This window comes from Oncorhynchus masou, chromosome 23, assembly GCF_036934945.1.
Source record: "Oncorhynchus masou masou isolate Uvic2021 chromosome 23, UVic_Omas_1.1, whole genome shotgun sequence".
In the NCBI taxonomy this organism is placed as follows: domain Eukaryota; kingdom Metazoa; phylum Chordata; class Actinopteri; order Salmoniformes; family Salmonidae; genus Oncorhynchus; species Oncorhynchus masou.
Window position 1 is genome coordinate 7438440 of NC_088234.1, and position 26381 is coordinate 7464820.

The 26381-nt window shown below is 44.9% G+C and overlaps 1 protein-coding gene across 1 annotated transcript in view; it reads right to left on the minus strand.

Moving 5' to 3' along the window:
- The window catches only part of LOC135510229 (pyruvate carboxylase, mitochondrial-like), a 541364-nt gene that overhangs the window by 23713 nt on the left and 491270 nt on the right, over positions 1–26381 (minus strand). The window contains exons 24-25 of the mRNA XM_064931022.1: positions 18135–18206; positions 17735–17842 (exon numbers count right to left, since the gene is read on the minus strand). Of these exons, the coding sequence (XP_064787094.1) occupies positions 17735–17842; positions 18135–18206 (180 nt within the window). The remainder of the gene's footprint in view (positions 1–17734; positions 17843–18134; positions 18207–26381) is intronic.

A 26381-nucleotide genomic window follows, 5' to 3' on the forward strand; every position in this document is an offset into this window, starting at 1 on the left:
CCTTCTTTAGACTAGTTGAGTATCTGGAGCATCAGCATTTGTGGGTTCGATTACAGGCTCAAAATGGCCAGAAACAAAGAAGTTTCTTCTGAAACTCGTCTGTCTATTCTTGTTCTGAGAAATGAAGGCTATTTCATGCGAGAAATTGCCAAGAAACTGAATATCTCGTACAACGCTGTGTACTACTCCCTTCACAGAACAGAGCAAACTGGCTCTAACCAGTATAGAAAGAGGAGTGGGAGGCTTCGGTGCACAACTGAGCAAGAGGACAAGTACATTAGAGTGTCTAGTTTGAGAAAACAGATGCCTCACAAGTCCTCAACTGGCAGCTTCATTAAATAGTATCTGCAAAACACCGTTCTCTACGTCAACAGTGAAGAGGGATGCTGGATTTTTGCAAAGAAAGTTGCAAAGAAAAAGCCATATCTCAGACTGGCCAATAAAAATAAAAGATTAAGCTGGGCAAAAGAACACAGACACTGGATAGAGGATGATTGGAAAAAAGTGTTATGGACAGATTAATCTAAGTTTGAAGTGTTCGGATCACAATGAAGAACATTACTGAGAGGCAGAAAAAGATGCTTGAGAAATGCTTGACGCCATCTGTCAAGCATGATGGAGACAATGTGATGGTCTGGTGGTCTGGTGGTGGTAAAGTGGGAGATTGGATCAGGGTAAAAGGGCTCTTGAAGAAGGAAGACTATCACTTCATGCCACGATGTACCCTGTGGACGACTTTTAATTGGAGCCAATTTCCTCCTACAACAGGACAATGACCCAAAGCACATCTCCAAACTACATCTCCAAACTATGCAATAACTATTTAGGGAAGAAGAAGCAATCAGCTGGTATTCTGTCTATAATGGAGTGTCCAGCACAGTCACCGGATCTCAACCCTATTGAGCTGTTGTGGTACGTAAGAAGTGCCCATCAAGCCAATCCAACTTGTGGGAGGAGCTTCAGGAAGCATGGGGTGAAATCTCTTCAGATTACCTCAACAAATTGACAACTAGAATGCCAAAGGTCTGCAAGGCTGTAATTGCTGCAAATGGAGGATTCTTTGACAAAAGCAAAGTTTGAAGGACACAATTAGTATTTAAATTAAAGATCATTATTTATAACCTGGTCAACGTCTTGACTATATTTCCTTTTCATTTAGTTACTCATTTCATTTATATTTTCATGGAAAAAAGGATATTTCTAAGTGACGCCAAACATTTGAATGGTAGTGTATATATATTTTTTTATATATATATACATATATATATATAAAAATCAGCTTTAAAATTGCAGAGAGATTGTAGCTTCCATCAATGTAATTGCCCGCATCATTTTCAAACCCCCATATATATACATTTAAATTATTCAGTGTGTTCGGAAAGTATTCAGACACCCTTGACTTTTTCCACATTTTGTTACTTTACATTCTTAATTCTCAAATGGATTACATCGATTTTTCTCCTCATCGATCTACACACAATATCCCATAATGACATCACAATGCCCCATAATGACATCACAATACCCCATAATGACATCACAATATCCAATAAGGACATCACAATACCCAATAATGACATCACAATACCCCAATAATGACAAAGCAAAAATTGCTTTTTAGACATTTTTGCAAAATATTCAGACCCTTTACTGAGCACTTTTGTTTAAGCACCTTCGGCAGGGATTACAACCTCAAGTCTTCTTGGGTGTGATGCTATGGCACACCTGTATTTGGAGAGTTTCTCCCATTCTTCTCTGCAGATCCTCTCATGCTCTGTCTGGTAGGATGGGGAGCGTTGCTGCACAGCTATTTTCAGGTCTCTCCAGAGATGTTAGATCGGGTTCAAGTCCGGGCTCTGGTTGGGCCACTCAAGGACATTCAGAGACTTGTCCTGAAACCACTCCTGCGTTGTCTTGGCTGTGTACTTAGGGTAATTTTCCTGTCGGAAGGTGAACCTTCGCCCCCTGAGAAGCTCTGGAGCAGGTTTTCCTCAAGGATCTCTCTGTTCTTCAATGCTGCAGACATGGACTGTGGGACCTTATATTGATCGGTGTGGGTCTTTCCAAATAATGTGTAATCAATTGAATTTACCACATGTGGACTCCAATCAAGTTGTAGAAACATCTCAAGGATGATCAATGGAAACAATTTTTTCGCTTTTGTCATTACGGGCTAATGTCTGTAGATTGATGAGTAAAAACAGTAATTTAATCAATTAGATATAGTAAGACTAACAAAATGTGGAAAAAGTGGACCTAGGTATCTGAATATTTTCCAAATGCAAAGTATATACACTTGACTGTATAAATAGTTATACATACAGTACCAGTCAAAAGTTTGGACACACCTACTCATTCATGGGTTTTTCTTGATTTGGACTTATTTTCTACATGGTACCCTTTTTTTTGGTTACTACATGATTCCATAAGGGGTTATTTAATAGTTGTGATGTCTTCACTATTATTCTACAATGTAGAACATAGTAAAAATAAAGAAAAACCCTTGAATAGGTGTGTGTGTGTAGGTGTGTCCAAGCTTTTGACTGGTACTGTATAGATATTTAAAATATATATATTTTCCTTTGTTATATTCCCCTAACCCTACCGCCCCTCCCTAATGTATTATATTCCCCTAACCCTACCGCCCCTCCCTAATGTATTATATTCCCCTAACCTTACCACCCCTCCCTAATGTATTATATTCCCCTAACCCTACCACCCCTCCCTAATGTATTATATTCCCCTAACCCTACCGCCCCTCCCTAATGTATTATATTCCCCTAACCCTACCACCCCTCCCTAATGTATTATATTCCCCTAACCTTACCACCCCTCCCTAATGTATTATATTCCCCTAACCTTACCACCCCTCCCTAATGTATTATATTCCCCTAACCCTACCGCCCCTCCCTAATGTATTATATTCCCCTAACCCTACCACCCCTCCCTAATGTATTATATTCCCCTAACCCTACCACCCCTCCCTAATGTATTATATTCCCCTAACCCTACCACCCCTCCCTAATGTATTATATTCCCCTAACCCTACCGCCCCTCCCTAATATATTATATTCCCCTAACCTTACCGCCCCTCCCTAATGTATTATATTCCCCTAACCCTATCGCCCCTCCCTAATATATTATATTCCCCTAACCCTACCACCCCTCCCTAATGTATTATATTCCCCTAACCTTAACCACCCCTCCCTAATGTATTATATTCCCCTAACCTTACCACCCCTCCCCTAACGGGGGTAAAGTAATGGCCAACAACACTTAGGCTTCTACTTCCAGCTTATACATTCTATATACATTTTACACAATCTATTTTACTTTATTATTATATTATTTTATTATTATATTATTATATTATTTTATTATTTTATTATTTTTATTTGTATTATTTTATTATTATATTATATTATTTTATTATTTTATGATATTATAATATTATTTTATTTTATTATTATATTATTATATTGTTTTATTATTTTATTATATTATTTTATTATTTTATTATTTCATTATTTTTATTATTTTATGATTTCATTATTATATTATTTTATGATTTTATTATTTTATTTTATTATTATATTATTTTATTATTTTATTATTTTATTTTATTATTTTATTATATTATTTGATTCTATTTTATTTTTATTTATTTATTTTATTTATTTTTGTTATTCCATTTTGTTATTTTTATTTTTTTTACGATCCTTTGTTTGTTTTTAGTCCCATCCTTCAGATACCCTCTCCTTCTCCCATCTATCTCTGAACACAATCCAGTTATGATTTCTATTTGGCATTACATGATACTGAGATATTCTGTAGTTAAAACCTGTTGAGAGTAGGGGGCACTATTTTGATGTTTGGATGAAAAACGTAACCAAATTAAACTGCCTATTTCTCAGGCCCAGAAGCTAGAATATGCATATAATTGTCAGATTAGGAGAGAAAACATTCTAAAGTTTCCAAAACTATCAAAAATATTGTATGTGAGTATAACAGAACTGATATTGCAGGTGAAAACCTGAGGATAATCCAACCAGGAAGTGCCTCTTATTTTGAAAGCTTCCTCTTCCATTGCATGCCTTCCCTCCATTTAACTTCTTAAGTTATAGTGTGCAGCATTTTCACTTTTAGATAAATAGCGTGCCCAATTTCAACTTCCTGCTACTCATGCCAAGAATATAAGATATGCATATTATTAGTAGAATTAGATAGAAAACACTCCGAAGGTTCTACAACAGTTTGAATCATGTCTGTGAGTATAACAGAACTTATGTAGCAGGCAAAACCCTGAGGACTATCCGTACTGATTTTTTTTTATAGGTCTCTGTCTGTTCACTAAAGTTGTCATTGGAAAACGATATTTCTTAGGAACTTGTTGTCAGTTCCTACCGCTTCCACTGGATGTCACAATACTTTGGAATTTGGTTGAGGTTATTCATTTGTGCAATGAAGAAGTACGGCCGTCGAGGAACTGCGTAACACTGTTGGGAGTTGCACAAGACTTGAAAAGTAGCTTGGTTTGTTGTCTTCCTGTACTGAACACAGATAGACCCGTCTTCAATTTGATCGACTATTAACGTTTAAAAATACCTAAAGTTGTATTACAAAGTACTTTGAAATGTTTTGGCAAAGTTTACAGGCAACTTTTGAAGTATTTTATAGTGACGTTGCGCAATTTAGAAGCTGTTTTTTTCTGGATCAAACGCGCCAAATAAATTGACATTTTGGATATATATGGACGGAATTAATAGAACAAAAGGACCAATTGTGATGTTTATGGGACATATTGGAGTGCCAACAAAAGAAGCTCATCAAAGGTAAGCCATGTTTTATATTTTATTTCTGTGTTTTGTGTAGTGCCTGCAGGGTTGAAATATGCTACCCTCTTTGTTTACTGTTGTGCTATCATCAGATAATAGCTTCTTATGCTTTCGCCGAAAAGCCTTTTTTTAAATCTGACATGTTGGCTGGATTCACAACGAGTGTAGCTATTATTGAGTATCTTACACGTGTGATTTAATGAAAGTTTGAGTTTTATATCATTTTATTTGAATTTGCCGCGCTGCATTTCCCCTGGCTTTTGGCCAAGTGGGACGCAAGCTTCCCCTATACCACAAGAAGTTAAAGGGATAGCAACCAGATTCCTTTCAATATGGCTTCCACATGGTGGGAACAGTCTTTAGACATAGTTTCAGCCTTTTATTCTGAAAAATGAGCGAGAACGATCACTTCGCTACAGTGGATGGCTGAGTGCCAGCAGAGTTTTGAATGCGCAACAGCTTGGAGCAGATATTTTCTCTCTTTCTCCTATTGAAAAAGCCACCGTCCGGTTGAAATATTATCGATTATGTATTGTAAAAACAACCTGAGTATTGATTATAAAAAACGTTTTGACATGTTTCTACGAACTTTACGGACACTATTTGGGATTTTCGTCTGCCCCTTCGTGACCGCTCGAGCGTGTCGATTACTGAACAAAACGCGCCAAACAAATGGAGGTATTTTGGATATAAAAATAATCTTTATGGAACAAAAGGAACATTTATTGTGTAACTGGGAGTCTCGTGAGTGCAAACATCCAAAGATCACCAAAGGTGAGCGATTCATTTTATTGCTTTTCTGACTTTCGTGACCAATCTACTTTGCTGCTAGCTGTTTGTAATGTTTGGTCTGCTGAGAGAAATGTCCTCACGTAAATGCTTGGTTTGCTTTCGTTGTAAAGCTTTTTTGAAATCTGACACGCCAGGTGGAATAGCAACAAGCTAAGATGTGTTTTGCTATATTGCACTTGTGATTTCACGAAATTAAATATTTTTTGCTATTTCATTTGAATTTGGAGTTCTGCAATTCAGCAGATGTTGACGATAACGGGATGGTGTTCGCCAAGAATTAAAGGAATGAAGAAGAGAGAGGAGGAGATGGGAACACGGTACGGAGATATTCTGTAGTTAAAGGAATGAAGAAGAGAGAGGGGGAGATGGAAACACGGTACTGAGATATTCTGTAGTTAAAGGAATGAAGAAGAGAGAGGGGGAGATGGGAACACGGTACTGAGATGTTCTGTAGTTAAAAAGGAATGAAGGAGAGAGAGGGGGAGATGGAAACACACAGTAATGAGATATTCTCTAGTTAAAGGAATGAGTCAACCTATAAATGAACTCTGTAAGCTTCCACAATCAATGAACCAACAATATGGCCTAGGGCTTTACGTTGTCTGCCAGACTCATGGATAGAAAGTTTGGAGCGTAGCGTCAGGTAACTAGTCCATCCAGCATGCATAATAATACAATCAGCACTTAAAAGGCCAGACCAATTATGTACCAAAAAAACTCTTAAATCAGTTTTGTTTGATATTTTTCAGCCATGTGCCGTAGGCTATGTATTGAATAATGGCACAATCATTACTTTAATGATAAGAATTTGTTCTTTAACTGACTTGCCTAGTTAAATAAAGGTTAAGTTAAAAAAAAATGTAATAGAAAAGTTTTAAATGCATAAGCTCTAATATGCAAATGGCTGTTTTGTATTTATCATCACCAGGTCATTGTCTCAAGACGTTGAAACAACATCCACAACGACCATGTTTTCCACATCAGTTTCAACCTGCCGTTGGAACTTCTTTCTCCAAATTGATCAATCACAGTGAGGTGAAGTGTAAAAGCAGGATACTATTTCGATGCAAAGTTTTTTTTTGTGGTGATTAATCGATTACGTTGATGTAGGAGTGGTTAGAAGGACAATAGAGACCTGATGGTAGTTAGAGCCCTGAGTACAAGACCATTAGGACCCGATGGTCGTTAGAGCCCTGAGTACCAGGCCATTTGGACCTGATGGTCGTTAGATCCCTGAGTACCAGGCCATTTGGACCTGATGGTAGTTAGATCCCTGAGTACCAGGCCATTTGGACCTGATGGTAGTTAGAGCCCTGAGTACCAGGCCATTTGGACCTGATGGTAGTTAGAGCCCTGAGTACCAGACCATTAGGAACTGATGGTCGTTAGATCCCTGACTACCAGACCATTAAAACCTGATGGTCGTTAGAGCCCTGAGGACCAGACCATTAGAACCTGATGGTCGTTAGAGCCCTGAGTTCCAGGCCATTAGGACCTGATAGTAGTTAGAGCCCTGAGTATCAGACCATTAGGACATGATGGTAGTTAGAGCCCTGAGTACCAGGCCATTAGGAACTGATGGTCGTTAGAGCCCTGAGTACCAGGCCATTAGGACCTGACGGTCGTTAGAGCCCTGAGTACCAGGCCATTAGAACCTGATGGTCGTTAGAGCCCTGAGTACCAGGCCATTAGGACCTGACGGTCGTTAGAGCCCTGAGTACCAGGCCATTAGAACCTGATGGTCGTTAGAGCCCTGAGTACCAGACCATTAGGACCTGATGGTCGTTAGAGCCCTGAGTACCAGACCATTTGGACCTTATGGTCATTAGAGAGTTGGGTAGTACCAACGTGTGTGTCTAGATTACCTAGACTCAACGGTAATGTATAATTTTACAGCAGTCATTACTCATGAGTGCCGGTGTGGTGATAATACAGTCACCGCAAAAAAGCTCTGTGTGTGAAGACTGAAAAGACTGAAAAGATTTGTCATGGGTCCCCAGATACTCAAAAGGTTCTACAGCTGCACCATCGAGAGCATTCTGACCGGTTGCTTCACCGCCTGATGTGGCAACCGCTCAGCATCTGACCGTAAGGCTGTCTCTCTACAGAGAGTAGTGCGTACGTCCCAGTACATAACTGGGGCCAAGCTTTCTGTCATCCAAGACCTATGTAATAGGCAGTGTCAGAGGCAGAAAAAATTGTCAGAGACTCCAGTCAACCAAGTTATAGATTGTTTTCTCTGCTACCGCATGGCAAGCGGTACCGGAGCACCAAGTCTAGGACCAAAAGGCTCATTAACATCTTTTACCCCCCAAGCCATAAGACTCCTGAACAATTAATCAATCTGTAACCCCTGTGTATAGTCTCCACATTGACTCAGTGCCAGTACCCCCTGTATATAGCCTCCACATTGTCTCTGTAGCGGTACCCCCTGTATATAGCCTCCACATTGTCTCTGTAGCGGTACCCCCTGTATATAGCCTCCACATTGACTCTGTACCGTAACACCCTGTATATAGTCTCCACATTGACTCTGTACCGTAACACCCTGTATATAGCCTCCACATTGACTCTGTACCGTAACACCCTGTATATAGCCTCCACATTGACTCTGTACCGTAACACCCTGTATATAGCCTCCACATTGACTCTGTACCGTAACACCCTGTATATAGCCTCCACATTGACTATGTACCGTAACACCCTGTATATAGCCTCCACATTGACTATGTACCGTAACACCCTGTATATAGCCTCCACATTTACTCTGTACCGGTACTCCCTGTATATAGCCTCCACATTGACTCTGTACCGTAATACCCTGTATATAGGCTCCACATTGATATTTTATTGTGTTACTTTTTTATGCTTTTCTATTTAGTTTATTTGGTAAATATTTTCTTAGGGACAGGTTCTATTTTCATGAATTTCCTGACTAACGTGCCCCCAAGTAAGCTGCCTCTTACTCATTCCCAGAAGCCAGGATATATATATAATTGGTAGCATTGGATAGAAAACACTTTGAAGTTTCTAGAAATGTTCAAATAATGTCTGAGACTATAACACAATTGTTATCGCAGGTGCAAAGATCCAAAGATCAACCAACCGGAAATTATTATATATTTTTTAGCTCATATAATGGAAAGCTATGGGTCCTATGTAATTCCAGTTTCCAGATTGCAGGTTGGCTTCCACATAGATTTCAACAGTCTTTGTTCATTGTTTCAGGATTGTTTCTTCAAAAACCAGCAAGAATTTGAAGTTTGAAACAAAAGAATTTGAAGTTTGAAACAAAAGAATTTGAAGTTTGAAACAAAATAATTTGAAGTTTGAAACAAAATAATTTGAAGTTTGAAACAAAATAATTTGAAGTTTGAAACAAAATAATTTGAAGTTTGAAACAAAAGAATTTGAAGTTTTTGTAGGAAGAGTCCCGGTACAATATCAGTCTGTTTGCCACGAAGAGGACGTGCGCTTAAAATGTTTTCTTTTTTATACTTATTATTATTATATAACATAACAGGCTTGTTTTTTGAAAAACAAGCAAGAATTTGGAGTTTTGGTGAAGAGAGCATCGGAACAATATCAGTCTTGAGGCGAGCGAGGGAGAGGGAGAGCGAGGGAGAGGGAGAGCGAGGGAGATGAGAGGGCGCTAATTCTGCTTTCCTTTTCAACATACTACTTTCCATATGAAATATTATAATTTATTTACATTTGAATTAAGTTTGAAACAAAATAATTTGAAGTTTTTGTAGGAAGAGTCCCGGTACAATATCAGTCTGTTTGCCACGAAGAGGACGTGCGCTTAAAATGTTTTCTTTTTTATTAAACATACTTCTATTAATAAACATGTATTCTAGTTTATTTACAGTTTAGGGTACCCGAGGATTAAATAGAAACGTAGTTTGACTTGTTTGAACAAAAGTTTAGCGGTAGCTTTTTGGACTCCTTTGTCTGCATGTTGAACGAGTGGATAACTGAAATCGATGGCGCCAACTAAACAGACTTTTTGGGATATAAAGAAGGATTTTATCTAACAAAACGACCATTCGTGTTGTAGCTGGGACCCTTTGGATTGCAAACAGAGGTAGATTTTCAAAAGTAAGTGATTTATATAATCTCTATTTGTGATTTTACGAAGCCTGTGTTGGTTGAAAAATATGTTGATATGGGGCGCCGTCCTCAGACAATCGCATGGTATGCTTTCGCTGTAAAGCTGTTGTAAAACAGAAAACACAGTTAGATTAACAACAATTTAAGCTTTTAAATGACATTTAAATGACATGATACTTTTTGTTCATAAATGTTTAATATTACGATTATTTATTTGAATTGCGAGCCCTCCAATTTCACCAGATGTTGTTGACTGCTGTCCCGCTAGCGAGAGAAAGTCTCAGTAAAGCTAGATGTCACGCCTTGGTCTTAGTATTTTGTGTTTTAGTTTATTAGTTGGTCAGGCCAAGGTGTGACATGGGTTTATTGTTTGTTGTATTTAGTGGTTTTTTTTAGTTATTGGGATTGTAGCTGATTAGGGGTGTGTGTTTTCATAGGTTTGGCTGCCTGAGGCGGTTCTCAATCAGAGTCAGGTGATTCTCGTTGTCTCTGATTGGGAACCGTATTTAGGTAGCCTGGGTTTCGCTTTGTATTTCGTGGGTGATTGTTCCTGTCTCTGTGTTAGTTTCACCAGTCAGGCTGTAATAGGTTTCACGTTCCGTTTTGTTGTTTTGTATTTATTCGTTATTTCATGTATAGTTTCGTTATTTGTTTTCACTAATAAACATGAGTAACAAACACACTGCATTTCGGTCCGACTCTCTTTCGACAAACGAAGAACATCGTTACAGAATCACCCACCACACATGGACCGAGCAGCGTGTCAACAGGCAGGAGCAGCCCAAAGAGGAGCAGCCCAAAGAGGAGCCGCGTATTAAGGATTTCTGGACATGGGAGGAAATCCTTGACGGGAGAGGACCCTGGGCTAAACCAGGGGAGTGTAGCCGCCCAAAGGTGCAGCAGGCGAAGAGGAAACAGGAGCTGGAAGGAAAAGGACCCTGGGCTCAGCCTGGTGAATATCGCCGCCCTAAGGAGGAACTAGAAGCGGCTGAAGCGGAGAGGCGCTGGTATGAGGAGGCAGCACGGCGACGTGGATGGAAACAGGAGCAGCCCAGAATGGAGTACAGTATGGATATTACGACGTGGGAAGAAATAGACAGGTGGGCGGCCGACCCAGAGAGAGTGCCGGAGCCCGCCTGGGATTCGCTGGAGCAGTGCGAGGAGGGCTATAGGAGAATGGAGTCGAAAAAAAAGACACGGCGGCGCAGAGCGAAGCCCCAAAAATTTCTTGGGGGGGGGGCTCAGAGGGGGAGTGGCTGAGTCAGGAGACAGACCTGAGCCAACTCTCCCTGTTTATTGTGAAGAGCCAAGGATGAGACCAGAACCAGTGTTGGAGGTGAGCGAAGCAGAGACTGTGAAGGAGTTAATGGGGAAATTGGAGGAGAGATTAATGAGGGAGTTGCTAGTTTGGTGCTTTAGGTACAATATTCGTCCGACGGAGCGTGTCGGGGATTTAATGGCACCTGGGTCAGCGCTCCATACTAGTCCTGAGGTGCGTGTTAGTCGGCTGGTGGAAAGTGTGCCAGCCTCACGCACTAGGCCTCCTGTGTACCTACCTAGCCTTGCACGTCCTGTGCCAGTCCTGCTCTCAGGCTCTCCAGTACACCTTCACGGTCCAGTCCATCCTGTGCCACCTTCACACACCAGTCCTCCGATGGTAGCTCCCCGCACCAGGCTTCCTGTGCCTGTCCTCTATCCAGTACCACCTCCACACCCCAGCCCTCCGGTAGCAGCTCCCCGCACCAGGCTTCCTGTGCGTGTCCTCTATCCAGTACCACCTCCACACCCCAGCCCTCCGGTAGCAGCTCCCCGCACTAGGCTTCCTGTGCGTGTCCTCGGCCCAATACCACCATTGCCAGCACCACGCATCAGGCCTTCAGTGCGCCTCGCCTGTTCAGCGCAGCCAGCGCTTTCTTCCTCTCCTGTGCTGTCGGAGTCTCCCGCCTGTTCAGCGGTTCTAGAGCCTTCCTCCTCTACAGCGCTGCCGGAGCCTCCTGCCTGTATGGAGCAGCCAGTGTTGCCAGCCTGCATGGAGCAGCTAGAGCTGCCAGTTTGCATAGAGCAGCTAGAGCTGACCGTCTGCATGGGGCAGCCAGAGCTGTCAGTCTGCTTGGAGCAGCCAGAGCTGTCAGCCTGCATGGAGCAGCCAGAGCTGCCAGTCTGCAAGGAGCTGCCAGTCTGCAAGGAGCTGCCAGTCTGCATAGGGCAGCCAGAGCTGTCAGACTGCTTGGAGCAGCCAGAGCTGCCAGTCTGCATGGAGTTGCCAGTCTGCAAGGAGTTGCCAGTCTGCAAGGAGTTGCCAGTCTGCATGGAGTTGCCAGTCTGCATGTAGTTGCCAGTCTGCATGGAGTTGCCAGTCTGCAAGGAGCTGCTAGTCTGCAAGGAGCTGCCAAAGTTGTTAGTCTGCATGGAACAGTCAGAGCTGTCAATCTGCATGGAGCAGCCAGAGCCGCCAGTCAGCATGGAGCAGCCAGAGACGTCAGCCAGCATGAAGCAGCCAGAGCCGTCAGTCTGCCAGACTCTTCCAGATCTGCCAGTCAGCCAGACTCTTCCAGATCTGCTATTCAGCCAGACTCTTCCAGATCTGCCAGTCAGCCAGACTCTTCCAGATCTGCCAGTCAGCCAGACTCTTCCAGATCTGCCAGTCAGCCAGACTCTGCCAGTCAGCCAGACACTTCCAGATCTGCCAGACAGCCAGACTCTTCCAGATCTGCCAGTCAGCCAGACTCTACCAGATCTGCCAGACAGCCAGACTCTTCCAGATCTGCCAGTCAGCCAAACTCTTCCAGATCTGCCAGTCAGCCAGACTCTTCCAGATCTGCCAGTCAGCCAGACTCTTCCAGATCTGCCAGTCAGCCAGACTCTTCCAGATCTGCCAGTCAGCCAGACTCTTCCAGATCCGCCAGACAGCCAGACTCTTCCAGATCTGCCAGTCAGCCAGACTCTTCCAGATATGCCAGTCAGCCAGACTCTTCCAGATCTGCCAGTCAACCAGACTCTTCCAGATCTGCCAGTCAGCCAGACTCTTCCAGATCTGCTATTCAGCCAGACTCTTCCAGATCTGCAGGCCAACCAGACTCATTCAGATCTGCCAGTCAGCCAGAATCTTCCAGATCTGCCAGTCAACCAGACTCTTCCAGATCTGCCAGTCAACCAGACTCTTCCAGATCCGCCAGTCAGCCAGGATCTGCCAGATCTGCTAGTCAGCCAGGATCCGCCAGTCGGCCAGGATCCGCCAGTCAGTCAGGATCCGCCAGTCAGCCAGGATCCGCCAGTCAGCCAGGATCTGCCGGATTCAACTGCCTGGCTGGGCTTCATCTTAGTACTGGGCTTCTTCTCAGTACTGGGCTGCCTCTCAGTCCCGAGCTGCCCCTCAGTCCCGAGCTGCCTCAGTCCCGAGCTGCCCCTCAGTCACGAGCTGCTCCTCTGTTCAGTAGGTTTCTGGGTGAGGACTATTCGGCAATGGTCGGCGGCGAGGGTGGATCATCCCAGGACGCGAAGGGGAGGAACAATGACATTTATGGAGTGTGGTCCACGTCCCGAGCCGGAACCGCCACCATGGACAGACGCCCACCCGGACCCTCCCTATGGTTTTGAGGTGCGTTCGGGAGTCCGCACCTCAGGGGGGTTCTGTCACGCCTTGGTCTTAGTATTTTGTGTTTTAGTTTATTAGTTGGTCAGGCCAGGGTGTGACATGGGTTTATTGTTTGTTGTATTTAGTGTTTTTTTTTTAGTTATTGGGATTGTAGCTGATTAGGGGTGTGTGTTTCATAGGTTTGGCTGCCTGAGGCGGTTCTCAATCAGAGTCAGAGTCAGTTTCATTATTTGTTTTCACTAATAAACATGAGTAACAAACACGCTGCATTTCGGTCCGACTCTCTTTCGACAAACGAAGAACGTCGTTACACTAGAGCTCAGTAGAGCTCTAAGTTAGTTAGTACATAAAGCTATATGTGTTTCTAAAGTCTCAGTAGAGCTCTAAGTTAGTTAGTATATAAAGCTATATGTGATTCTGAAATCCCTCTACATTATGTTCCCAATACAAACACCTCCAGTTCCCCTACTGTGCCCCCCTAGTCATGGTGTGTGTGTGTGTGTGTGTGTGTGTGTGTGTGTGTGTGTGTGTGTGTGTGTGTGTGTGTGTGTGTGTGTGTGTGCGCGTGTGTGTGTGTGTGTGTGTGTGTGTGTGTGTGTGTGTGTGTGTGTGTGCGTGTGTGTGCGTGTGTGTGCGTGTGTGTGTGTGTGTGCGTGTGTGTGCGTGTGTGTGTGTGTGTGTGTGTGCGTGTGTGTGCGTGTGTGTGCGTGTGTGTGTGTGTGTGTGTGTGTGTGTGTGTGTCTGGGGGGACGCCACAGCAGACAAACAACAACGTTTGTTATTTTCTTCTTTGACTGGAGGCTACTGCTTCTCTCAGGAGATGGAGAGAGGGAGAGGGGGAGGGAGAGAAGGAGAGAGGGAGAGAGGGAGAGAGGGAGAGGAGGAGGGAGTGAAGGAGTGAGTGAAGGAGAGGGGGAGGGAGGGAGGGAAGGAGAGAGGGAGAGATGGAGAGAGGGAGAGAGGGAATGAGAGAGGGAGAGAAGTAGAGAATGAGAGAAGGAGAGAGGGAGAGAGAGAGGGAGAGAAGGAGAGAATGAGAGAGGAAGGGATAAGGAGGGAGGGAGAGAATGAGAGGAAGGGAGAAGGAGGGAGAGAGGAAGGGAGGGAGGGGGGGAGAGAAGTAGAGAATGAGAGAAGGAGAGAGGGAGAGAGAATGAGAGAAGGAGAGAGGGAGAGAAGGAGAGAATGAGAGAGGAAGGGATAAGGAGGGAGGGAGAGAATGAGAGGAAGGGAGAGGGAGGGAGGGAGCGAGGGAGGGAGGGAGGGGAGGTAAGTAGGGAGGGAGAGAGAAAGGGAGGAGTGAGGGAGGGAGGGTGAGAGGAAGGGAGGAAGGAAGGAAATGAGGGAGGGAGGGAGGGAGGGAGGAAGGGAGGAAGAGAGGGATGGAGGGTGAGAGGAAGAGAGAGAGGGAGTGAGTAGGAAGGAGGGAGGGGGAGTGAGTGGAAGGGAGGGAGGGAGGATGAGAGGGAGGGAGGGTGAGAGGGAGGGAGGATGAGAGGGAGGGGAGAGGGGAAGGAAGGAAGGACGGGAGGGAGGGGGGGGAGGAAGGGAGGGAGGAGGGGAGGGAAGGAAAGAAGGAAGGAAGGGAGGGAGAGAGAGAGGGAGAGGGGGGGGAAGAGGGAGGGAGGGAGGAAGAAATTTACAAAAAATACCACATTGTGCCATCACAGCAGCAAGATATGTGACCTGTTATCACAAGAAAAGGGCAAACAGTGAAGAACAAACACCATTTTAAATACAACCCATATCTATGTTTATTTTTCTCCCTTTTGCACTTTAACTATTTGCATGTCGTTACAACACTGTAAACAGACATAATATGACATTTAAAATGTCTTCATTCTTCTGGAACTTCTGTGAGTGTAATATTTACTGTTAATTTTGATTGTTTATTTAATTTCTGTTTATTATCTACTTCACTTGCTTTGGCAATGTTTCCCATGTTAATAAAGTCCTTATATTGAAATATAATTGAAAGAGGGAGGGAGGGAGGGAGGGAGAGATGATGAAATGCAGTATTGAGAGTTGTAGATTGTATTGAGATCTACTATATTTAAAGGGAAATCTGGGATCGCTGTGTATTTAAAAAAAAACATTTATATTAGTAAGTGAAGTCTGACCACTTTGCTGTTATTTGAATCCCAGATTGTCCCTTTAAATGTCAATATTCCCCAAATCTTCTCAACATGGTTGATATAACGCTCCTGGAGGTCTGCTTTCTCCTGTTTTTCTCTTGGGAGTTACTGACACAGGTGGGCAATGGGTGTGTTTGTGTGTAATGTTTGGGTGTGTTGTGTGTAATGTTTGGGTGTGTTGTGTGTAATGTTTGGGTGTGTTGTGTGTAATGTTTGGGTGTGTTGTGTGTAATGTTTGGGTGTGTTGTGTGTAATGTTTGGGTGTGTTGTGTGTAATGTTTGGGTGTGTTGTGTGTAATGTTTGGGTGTGTTGTGTGTAATGTTTGAGTGTGTTTGAGTGTGTATGTGTGTAATGTTTGTGTGTTTGTGTGTAATGTTTGGGTGTGTTGTGTGTAATGTTTGAGTGTGTTTTGTGTAATGTTTGAGTGTGTTTGAGTGTGTATGTGTGTAATGTTTGTGTGTTTGTGTGTAATGTTTGAGTGTGTTTGTGTGTAATGTTTGAGTGTGTTTGTGTGTAATTTTTGGGTGTGTTGTGTGTAATGTTTGAGTGTGTTTGTGTCTAACGTTTGAGTGTGTTTGTGTGTAATGTTTGGGTGTGTTGTGTGTAATGTTTGAGTGTGTTGTGTGTAATGTTTGAGTGTGTTTGAGTGTGTTTGTGTGTAATGTTTGAGTGTGTTTGTGTGTAATGTTTGAGTGTGTTTGTGTGTAATGTTTGAGTGTGTGTGCGTGTATGTGTGTAATGTGTGTATGTGTGTAATGTGTGTATGTGTGTGTACGTGTGTAAAATTTGAGTGTGTGTGTATGTATGTGTGTAATGTTTGAGTGTGTGTGTTGAAATTAATTCTGCTGATAGTGGAAAGATGGTGTAATAATGGTGACACTGTAATGAAGGTGATACTGTAATAACTATGATACTGTAATAAGGGTGATACTGTAATAACTATGATACTGTAATGAAGGTGATACTGTAATAACTATGATACTATAATAAGGGTTGTAATGTAATAAGGGTGGTACTGTAATAAGGGTGATACTGTAATAACTATGATACTATAATAAGGGTTGTAATGTAATAGGGGTGGTACTGTAATATGGGTGGTACTGTAATAAGGGTGATACTGTAATAAGGGTGGTACTGTAATAGGGGTGATACTGTAATAAGGGTGGTACTGTAATAAGGGCGGTACTGTAATAAGGGTGGTACTGTAATAAGGGTGGTACTGTAATAAGGGTGATACTGTAATAACTATGATACTATAATAAGGGTTGTAATGTAATAAGGGTTTTACTGTAATAAAGGTGATACTGTAACAATGGTGAATCTGTAATAAGGGTGGTACTGTAATAAGGGTGGTACTGTAATAAGGGTGGTACTGTAATAAGGGTGGTACTGTAATAAAGGTGGTACTGTAATAAGGGTGGTACTGTAATAGGGGTGGTACTGTAATAAGGGTGGTACTGTAATAGGGGTGGTACTGTAATAAGGGTGGTACTGTAATAAAGGTGGTACTGTAATAAGGGTGGTACTGTAATAAGGGTGGTACTGTAATAGGGGTGGTACTGTAATAAGGGTGGTACTGTAATAAAGGTGGTACTGTAATAAGGGTGGTACTGTAATAAGGGTGGTACTGTAATAAGGGTGGTACTGTAATAAGGGTGGTACTGTAATATGAGTGGCACTGTAATAAGGGTGGTACTGTAATAAGGGTGGTACTGGGAGTGGTTGTTGCTTTACTACTAATCAAATTTGAAATGTTTGTGAGTGTCTCCCTGTGTGAGTGTCTCCCTGTGTGAGTGTCTCCCTGTGTGTGTGTCTCCCTGCGTGAGTGTCTCCCTGTGTGAGTGTCTCCCTGTAGTTAGTTTCTCCCTGTGTGAGTGTCTCCCTGTGTGAGTGTCTCCCTGTGTGAGTGTCTCCCTGTGTGTGTGTCTCCCTGTGTGTGTCTCCCTGTGTGTGTGTCTCCCTGTGTGTGTCTCCCTGTGTGAGTCTCCCTGTGAGTGTCTTCCTGTGTGAGTGTCTCCCTGTGTGAGTGTCTCCCTGTGTGTGTGTCTCCCTGTGTGTGTCTCCCTGTGTGAGTCTCCCTGTGTGAGTCTCCCTGTGTGAGTCTCCCTGTGTGAGTCTCCCTGTGAGTGTCTCCCTGTGTGAGTGTCTCCCTGTGTGTGTGTCTCCCTGTGTGTGTCTCCCTGTGTGAGTCTCTCCCTGTGTGAGTCTCCCTGCGTCAGTGTCTCCCTGCGTGAGTGTCTCCCTGTGTGTGGTTGTGTGTTACCCTGGTCCTGAATGGTTCAGGGAAGCCTCCGTGCGGTATCCCAATGTGTCCTTGTAGAAACTCCACCACAGACAGAGGGAAGGACAGCTCATCAGCTTTTTCCTCCACCTGGAGAACAACCACAACCACAATCACAATCACAATCACAACCACAATCACAACCACAATCACAACCACAACCACAACCACAATCACAATCACAACCACAATCACAGTCACAACCACAACCACAACCACAATCACAACCACAATCACAACCACAACCACAATCACAATCACAACCACAACCACAACCACAACCACAACAACAACATTGTGGTTGACCTGGTAGAATGGTTCCCGGCAACAATAAATAGACAGAAATATAATAGTGAATATAAATACAGATACATGAACATACTTCCTCTCTCGTCAGGTTGTTCTGGACCATGAACTGAGCCAGGTCTCCTACAATCTTAGAGCTGGGAGTCACCTAGAGAGAGACAGAGGGGGGAGAGAGGGAGGGGGAGAGAGGGAGGGGGAGAGAGGGAGGGGGAGAGAGGGAGGGGGAGAGAGAGATGGAGGGGGAGAGAGGGAGGGGGAGAGAGGGAGGGGGAGAGAGGGAGGGGGAGAGAGGGATGGAGGGGGATGGAGAGTGTAGAGGGGGAGGGGGAGAGGGATGGAGGGGGAGAGAGGGATGGAGGGGGAGAGAGGGAGGGGGAGAGAGGGATGGAGGGGGAGAGAGGAAGGGGGGAGAGAGAGATGGAGGGGGAGAGAGGGATGGAGGGGGAGAGTTAGAGATGGAGGGGGAGAGGAGGGGGAGAGATAGATGGAGGGGGAGAGAGGTAGGGGGGAGAGAGGGAGGGGGAGAGAGGGATGGAGGGGGGAGAGAGGGAGGGCGAGAGAGGGAGGGGGAAGAGAGGGAGGGGGAGAGAGGGATGGAGGGGGAGAGAGGGTGTAGAGGGGGAGGGGGAGAGGGGATGGAGGGGGAGAGAGGGATGGAGCGGGGAGAGGGGGAGGGGGAGAGGGGGAGGGGGAGGGGGATGGAGGGTGTAGAGGAGGGGGAGAGATGGATGGAGGGGGAGAGATGGATTGAGGGGGAGAGGGGAGAGAGGGAGGGTGAGAGAGAGACAGAGGGGGAGAGAGGGATAGAGGGGGAGAGTTAGAGATGGAGGGGGGAGAGAGGGATGGAGGGGGGAGAGAGATGGAGGGGGGAGAGAGAGATGGAGGGGGGGGAGAGAGATGGAGGGGAGAGAGAGCGAGAGCGGGAGAGAGAGGGAAAAAGAGAGAGTTAAAACATCAACTGATAAGACACACACAGGGTAGCCTAGTGGTTAGAGTGTTTGGACTAGTAACCGAAAGGTTGCAATTTCAAATCCCCGAGGTGACAAGGTACCTTTCAAATCCCCGAGGTGACAAGGTACCTTTCAAATCCCCGAGGTGACAAGGTACCTTTCAAATCCCCGAGGTGACAAGGTACCTTTCAAATCCCCGAGGTGACAAGGTACCTTTCAAATCCCCGTTGCGACAAGGTACCTTTCAAATCCCCGAGGCAACAAGGTACCTTTCAAATCCCCGAGGCGACAAGGTACCTTTCAAATCCCCGAGGCGACAAGGTACCTTTCAAATCCCCGAGGTGACAAGGTACCTTTCAAATCCCAGAGGTGACAAGGTACCTTTCAAATTCCCGAGGTGACAAGGTACCTTTCAAATCCCAGAGGTGACAAGGTACCTTTCAAATCCCCGAGGTGACAAGGTACCTTTCAAATCCCCGAGGCGACAAGGTACCTTTCAAATCCCCGAGGTGACAAGGTACCTTTCAAATCCCCGAGGCGACAAGGTACCTTTCAAATCCCGAGGTGACAAGGTACCTTTCAAATCCCGAGGTGACAAGGTACCTTTCAAATCCCCGAGGCGACAAGGTACCTTTCAAATCCCCGAGGCGACAAGGTACCTTTCAAATCCCCGAGGTGACAAGGTACCTTTCAAATCCCGAGGTGACAAGGTACCTTTCAAATCCCGAGGCGACAAGGTACCTTTCAAATCCCCGAGGCGACAAGGTACCTTTCAAATCCCGAGGTGACAAGGTACCTTTCAAATCCCGAGGCGACAAGGTACCTTTCAAATCCCGAGGCAACAAGGTACCTTTCAAATCCCCGAGGTGACAAGGTACCTTTCAAATCCCCGAGGTGACAAGGTACCTTTCAAATCCCCGAGGTGACAAGGTACCTTTCAAATCCCCGAGGCGACAAGGTACCTTTCAAATCCCCGAGGCGACAAGGTACCTTTCAAATCCCGAGGCGACAAGGTACCTTTCAAATCCCGAGGTGACAAGGTACCTTTCAAATCCCCGAGGCGACAAGGTACCTTTCAAATCCCGAGGCAACAAGGTACCTTTCAAATCCCCGAGGCGACAAGGTACCTTTCAAATCCCCGAGGCGACAAGGTACCTTTCAAATCCCCGAGGCAACAAGGTACCTTTCAAATCCCCGAGGCGACAAGGTACCTTTCAAATCCCCGAGGCGACAAGGTACCTTTCAAATCCCCGAGGCGACAAGGTACCTTTCAAATCCCGAGGCGACAAGGTACCTTTCAAATCCCCGAGGTGACAAGGTACCTTTCAAATCCCGAGGTGACAAGGTACCTTTCAAATCCCAGAGGCGACAAGGTACCTTTCAAATCCCCGAGGCGACAAGGTACCTTTCAAATCCCGAGGCGACAAGGTACCTTTCAAATCCCCGAGGCGACAAGGTACCTTTCAAATCCCGAGGCGACAAGGTACCTTTCAAATCCCCGAGGCGACAAGGTACCTTTCAAATCCCCGAGGCGACAAGGTACCTTTCAAATCCCCGAGGCGACAAGGTACCTTTCAAATCCCCGAGGCGACAAGGTACCTTTCAAATCCCCGAGGCGACAAGGTACCTTTCAAATCCCCGAGGCGACAAGGTACCTTTCAAATCCCCGAGGTGACAAGGTACCTTTCAAATCCCCGAGGCGACAAGGTACCTTTCAAATCCCCGAGGCGACAAGGTACCTTTCAAATCCCCGAGGCGACAAGGTACCTTTCAAATCCCCGAGGTGACAAGGTACCTTTCAAATCCCCGAGGCGACAAGGTACCTTTCAAATCCCCGAGGTGACAAGGTACCTTTCAAATCCCCGAGGCGACAAGGTACCTTTTCAGTTCCCTATAATCCCTTCATTTTATAGTTAAAACTGTAACCACAGCAGTCTCTCTCTCTCTCTCTCTCTCTCTCTCTCTCTCTCTCTCTCTCTCTCTCTCTCTCTAATCACAGCTGTCCCCAGTCCCTTTCTCTGTTTCTCTTTCCTCTTTCCCTCATTCTCTCTCTCGGTCTCCTCAGTGCCACTGTGCCCTCCAGTCTATCTACTATAGTGACTTATTGGACCCTAAACACCTCTTAAACAGCTCTCTCCCTTTCTCTCTCTCTCTCTCTCTCTCCCTCCTTCCCTCAATTCAATTTCAAGGGCTTTATTGGCATGGGAAACATATGATAACATTACCAAAGCAAGTGAAGTAGATAATAAACAAAAGTGAAATAAACAACACATATTAAGAGGAAGAATAAAGACATTACCGATGTCATATTATGTGCAGATAGTTCAAGTACAAAAGGGAAAATAAATAAACATGAATATGGGACGTGTTTACAGTGGTGTTTGTTCTTCACTGGTTGACCTTTTCTCGTGGTAACAGGTCACACATCATGCTGCCTGGATTAACCCTCTGTTTGTGTACATGGAGTTATTATGTAGTTCATTCAAAGTAATTGGATTCTGGTCGTCATTAATATTTGATTCTAAGATTTGTATTTGATCATGTACATGTGTTTGCTCTTTGTTCTCTGTTATAGAGCCAACATAATTGGAGAAGTGATTTATCCATACATCTCCGTTTTTGATAGATAATTATTTGTGTTGTTGTTTGTTTAGTGTTTTCCAATTTTCCCAGAAGTAGTTAACCACATAGGGCTCTGGTTAACAGTTGTGCACTATATAGGAATTAGGATGCCATTCAGGACCCACAACTTGTCTCTCTCTGTGCCAAGACCTACACTCTCATAATGGGAAAGCTAGAGAGAGGAGAGACAGGAACCAGACAGCAGGCTTCCACATTGGCTATGAAGAGCTATAATAGAATACAAGGAAGCAGAGAGACAGAGACAAAGAGAGAGAGAGACAGAGAGAGACAGAGAGACAGAGACAGAGAGAGACAGAGAGACAGAGAGACAGAGAGACAGACAGACAGACAGAGAGAGAGAGAGAGACAGAGAGAGACAGAGAGAGACAGAGAGAGACAGAGAGACAGAGAGACAGAGAGACAGAGAGAGACAGAGAGAGACAGAGAGACAGAGAGACAGAGAGACAGACAGAGAAACAGAGAGACAGAGAGACAGAGAGACAGACAGAGACAGACAGACAGACAGACAGACAGGACAAATGGTAAGATGAAGAATGAAAAAACACTAAGAAAGAAATTGAGAAACCTATCCAACCAAAGACATAGAGACCCAGAAAACCTGAGCACACGGCTTCACTATGGTGAATCACTAAAACAATACAGAAATACACTACGGAAAAAGAAGGACCAGCATGAAATCAGAAGTCAGCTCAATGTAATTGAAGAATTGGCTGCTGATAGAGAGAGAGAGTGACTGAGGGAAAGATGAAAAAGAGAGCGAGCAGAGGGAGAGAGAGGAGAGAGCGAGAGAGAGAGCAGAGGGAGAGAGAGAGAGGAGAGAGGGGGGAGCGAGCGAGCAGAGGGAGAGAGAGGAGAGAGAGAGAGAGAGGGGGGGAGCGAGCGAGCAAAGGGAGAGAGAGGAGAGAGAGAGAAAGAGCGAGGAGAGAGAGAGAGAGAGAGAGAGGGGGGAGCAAGCGAGCAGAGGGAGAGAGAGTAGAGAGAGAGAGAAAGAGCGAGCAGAGGGAGAGAGAGGAGAGAGAGAGGAGAGAGAGAGGAGATAGAGAGGAGAGAGAGAGAGAGAGAGAGAGAGAGAAAGAGAGAGCAGAGGGAGAGAGAGAGAGAGAGAGAAAGAGAGAGAATAGGGAGAGAGAGGAGAGAGAGGAGAGAGAGAGAAAGAGAGAGCAGAGGGAGAGAGAGACAGAGAGAGAGAGAGAGAGCGAGAGAGAGGAGAGAGAGAGAGAAAGAGAAAGAGAGAGCAGAGGGAGAGAGAGAGAGAGAGAGAGAGAGAGAGAGAGAGAGAGAGAAAGAGAGAGCAGAGGGAGAGAGAGGAGAGAGATGAGAGGGGGAGAAAGAGAGAGCAGAGGGAGAGAGAGGAGAGAGAGAGCAAGAGAGAGAAAGAGAGAGCAGAGGGAGAGAGAGGAGAGAGAGGAGAGAGAGAGAGAAAGAGAACAGGGAGAGAGAGGAGAGAGATGGATTTAGTATTAATGTGTGATCATTTTGGCTCACGGAGATGGGAGCAACAAGTTAACAGCAAACGCTGAGGGAGTATTCATTGAGGATGTGTTTGTGTTGTCAGAGAAGAGAGGAAATGAGAGAGGGAAGGGGAAAAAGGGAGGGGAAAGATGGAGGAGAGGAGAGGAGAGAGGGGAGAAAGGAGAGGCGATGAGAGGAGAGGAGAGGAGAGAGGGGCGAAAGGAAAGGAGAGGAGAGGAGAGGAGAGGAGGGAAAGAGGAGAGGAGAGGGGGAGGAGGAGAGGAGAGGAGAGGAGAAGAGAAGAGAAGAGAGGAGAGGAGAGGAGAAAGGAGAGGAGAGGAGAGGGGGGAAAGAGAGGGGGAGAAAGAAGAGGAGAGGAGAGGAGAGGAAAGGAAAGGAAAGGAGAGGAGAGGAGAGGAGAGGAAAGGAAAGGAAAGGAGAGGAGAGGAGAGGAGAGGAGAGGAGAGAGGGAGGAGGTGATGATGATGAGATAACCTTTCTGTCCAAAAATCAAAAGTGAATCCATGCTTTTGTCACTTCTAGATAAAACTACGGCAATTCTCTTCTTCAGTTAGTGCTAAATACGGCTGATATAATCCCAAAATGTTTGATCATATTACTCCAGTGCCTCTCTACACTGGCTTCCAGTTAAGGCAAGGGCTGATTTCAAGGTTTTACTGCTAACCTACAAAGCATTACATGGTCTTGCTCCTACCTACAGTGCCTTGCGAAAGTATTCGGCCTCCTTGAACTTTGCGACCTTTTGCCACATTTCAGGCTTCAAACATAAATATATAAAACTGTATTTTTTTGTGAAGAATCAACAGCAAGTGGGACACAATCATGAAGTGGAATGACATTTCTTGGATATTTCAAACTTTTTTAACAAATCAAAAACTGAAAAATTGTGCGTGCAAAATTATTCAGCCCCTTTACTTTCAGTGCAGCAAACTCTCTCCAGAAGTTCAGTGAGGATCTCTGAATGATCCAATGTTGACCTAAATGACTAATGATGATAAATACAATCCAACTGTGTGTAATCAAGTCTCCGTATAAATGCACCTGCACTGTGATAGTGTCAGCGGTCCGTTAAAAGCGCAGAGAGCATCATGAAGAACAAGGAACACACCAGGCAGGTCCGAGATACTGTTGTGAAGAAGTTTAAAGACGGATTTGGATACAAAAAGATTTCCCAAGCTTTAAACATCCCAAGGAGCACTGTGCAAGTGATAATATTGAAATGGAAGGAGTATCAGACCACTGCAAATCTACCAAGACCTGGCCGTCCCTCTAAACTTTCAGCTCATACAAGGAGAAGACTGATCAGAGATGCAGCCAAGAGGCCCATGATCACTCTGGATGAACTGCAGAGATCTACAGCTGAGGTGGGAGACTCTGTCCATAGGACAACAATCAGTCGTATATTGCACAAATCTGGCCTTTATGGAAGAGTGGCAAGAAGAAAGCCATTTCTTAAAGATATCCATAAAAAGTGTTGTTTAAAGTTTGCCACAAGCCACCTGGGAGACACACCAAACATGTGGAAGAAGGTGCTCTGGTCAGATGAAACCAACATTGAAATTTTTGGCAACAATGCAAAACGTTATATTTGGCATAAAAGCAACGCAGCTCATCAACCTGACCACACCATCCCCACTGTCAAACATGGTGGTGGCAGCATCATGGTTTGGGCCTGCTTTTCTTCAGCAGGGACAGGGAAGATGGTTAAAATTGATGGGAAGATGGATGGAGCCAAATACAAGACCATTCTGGAAGAAAACCTGATGAAGTCTGCAAAAGACCTGAGATTGGGACGGAGATTTGTCTTCCAACAAGACAATGATCCAAAACATAAAGCAAAATCTACAATGGAATGGTTCAAAAATAAACATATCCAGGTGTTAGAATGGCCAAGTCAAAGTCCAGACCTGAATCCAATCGAGAATCTGTGGAAAGAACTGAAAACTGCTGTTCACCAATGCTCTCCATCCAACCTCACTGAGCTTGAGCTGTTTTGCAAGGAGGAATGGGAAAAAAATTCAGTCTCTCGATGTGCAAAACTGATAGAGACATACCCCAAGCGACTTACAGCTGTAATCGCAGCAAAAGGTGGCGCTACAAAGTATTAACTTAAGGGGGCTGAATAATTTTGCACGCCCAATTTTTCAGTTTTTGATTTGTTAAAAAAGTTTGAAATATCCAATAAATGTCGTTCCACTTCATGATTGTGTCCCACTTGTTGTTGATTCTTCACAAAAAAATACAGTTTTATATCTTTATGTTTGAAGCAAGAAATGTGGCAAAAGGTCGCAAAGTTCAAGGGGGCCGAATACTTTCGCAAGGCACTGTATCTCTCTGATTTGGTCCTGCCGTACATACCGACACGTACGCTACGGTCACAAGATGCAGGCCTCCTTACTGACCCTAGAATTTCTAAGCAAACAGCTGGAGGCAGGGCTTTCTCCTATAGGGTTCCATTTTTATGGAATGGTCTGCCTACCCAGTCTCAACGTTTAAATCTGTACTGAAGACTCCTCTCTTCAGTGGGTCATATGATTGAGTGTAGTCTGGCCCAGGAGTGTGAAGGTTAACAGAAAGGCTCTGGAGCAACGAACCGCCCTTGCTGTCTCTGCCTGGCCGGTTCCCCTCTCTCCACAGGGATTCTCTGCCTCTAACCCTATGACAGGGGCTGAGTAACTGGCTTACTGGTGCTCTTTCATGCCGTCCCTGGAAGGGGTGCGTCACCTGAGTGAGTTGAGTCACTGGCCGTGATCTTCCTGTCTGGGTTGGCACCTCCTCAGGTTCGTGCTGTGGTGGAGCTCTTCATCTTCATCTTCATTCATACTCAGCCTTGTCTCAAGGTAGTAAGTTGGTGGTCTGTTGATATCCTTCTAGTGGTGTGGGGGCTGTGTTTTGGCAAAGTGGGTGGGGTAATATCCTGCCTTTTTGGCCCTGTCCGGGGGTATCATCGGCTAGGGTCAGTCTGTTATATCTGGTGTAATTCTCCTGTCTTATCCGGTGTCCTGTGTGAATTTAAGCTCCCTCTAATTCTCTCTCTCCCCTCCCGGAGGAACCTGAGCCCTAGGACCATGCCTCAGGACTACCTGGCCTGATGACTCCTTGCTGTCCCGAGTCCACCTGGCCGTGCTGCTGCTCCAGTTTCAACTGTTCTGCCTTCGGCTATAGAACCCTGACCTGTTCACTGGACATGCTACCTGTCCCAGACCTGCTGTTTTCAACTCTCTCGCTCTCAACTGCACCTGCTGTCTCTAAATTCA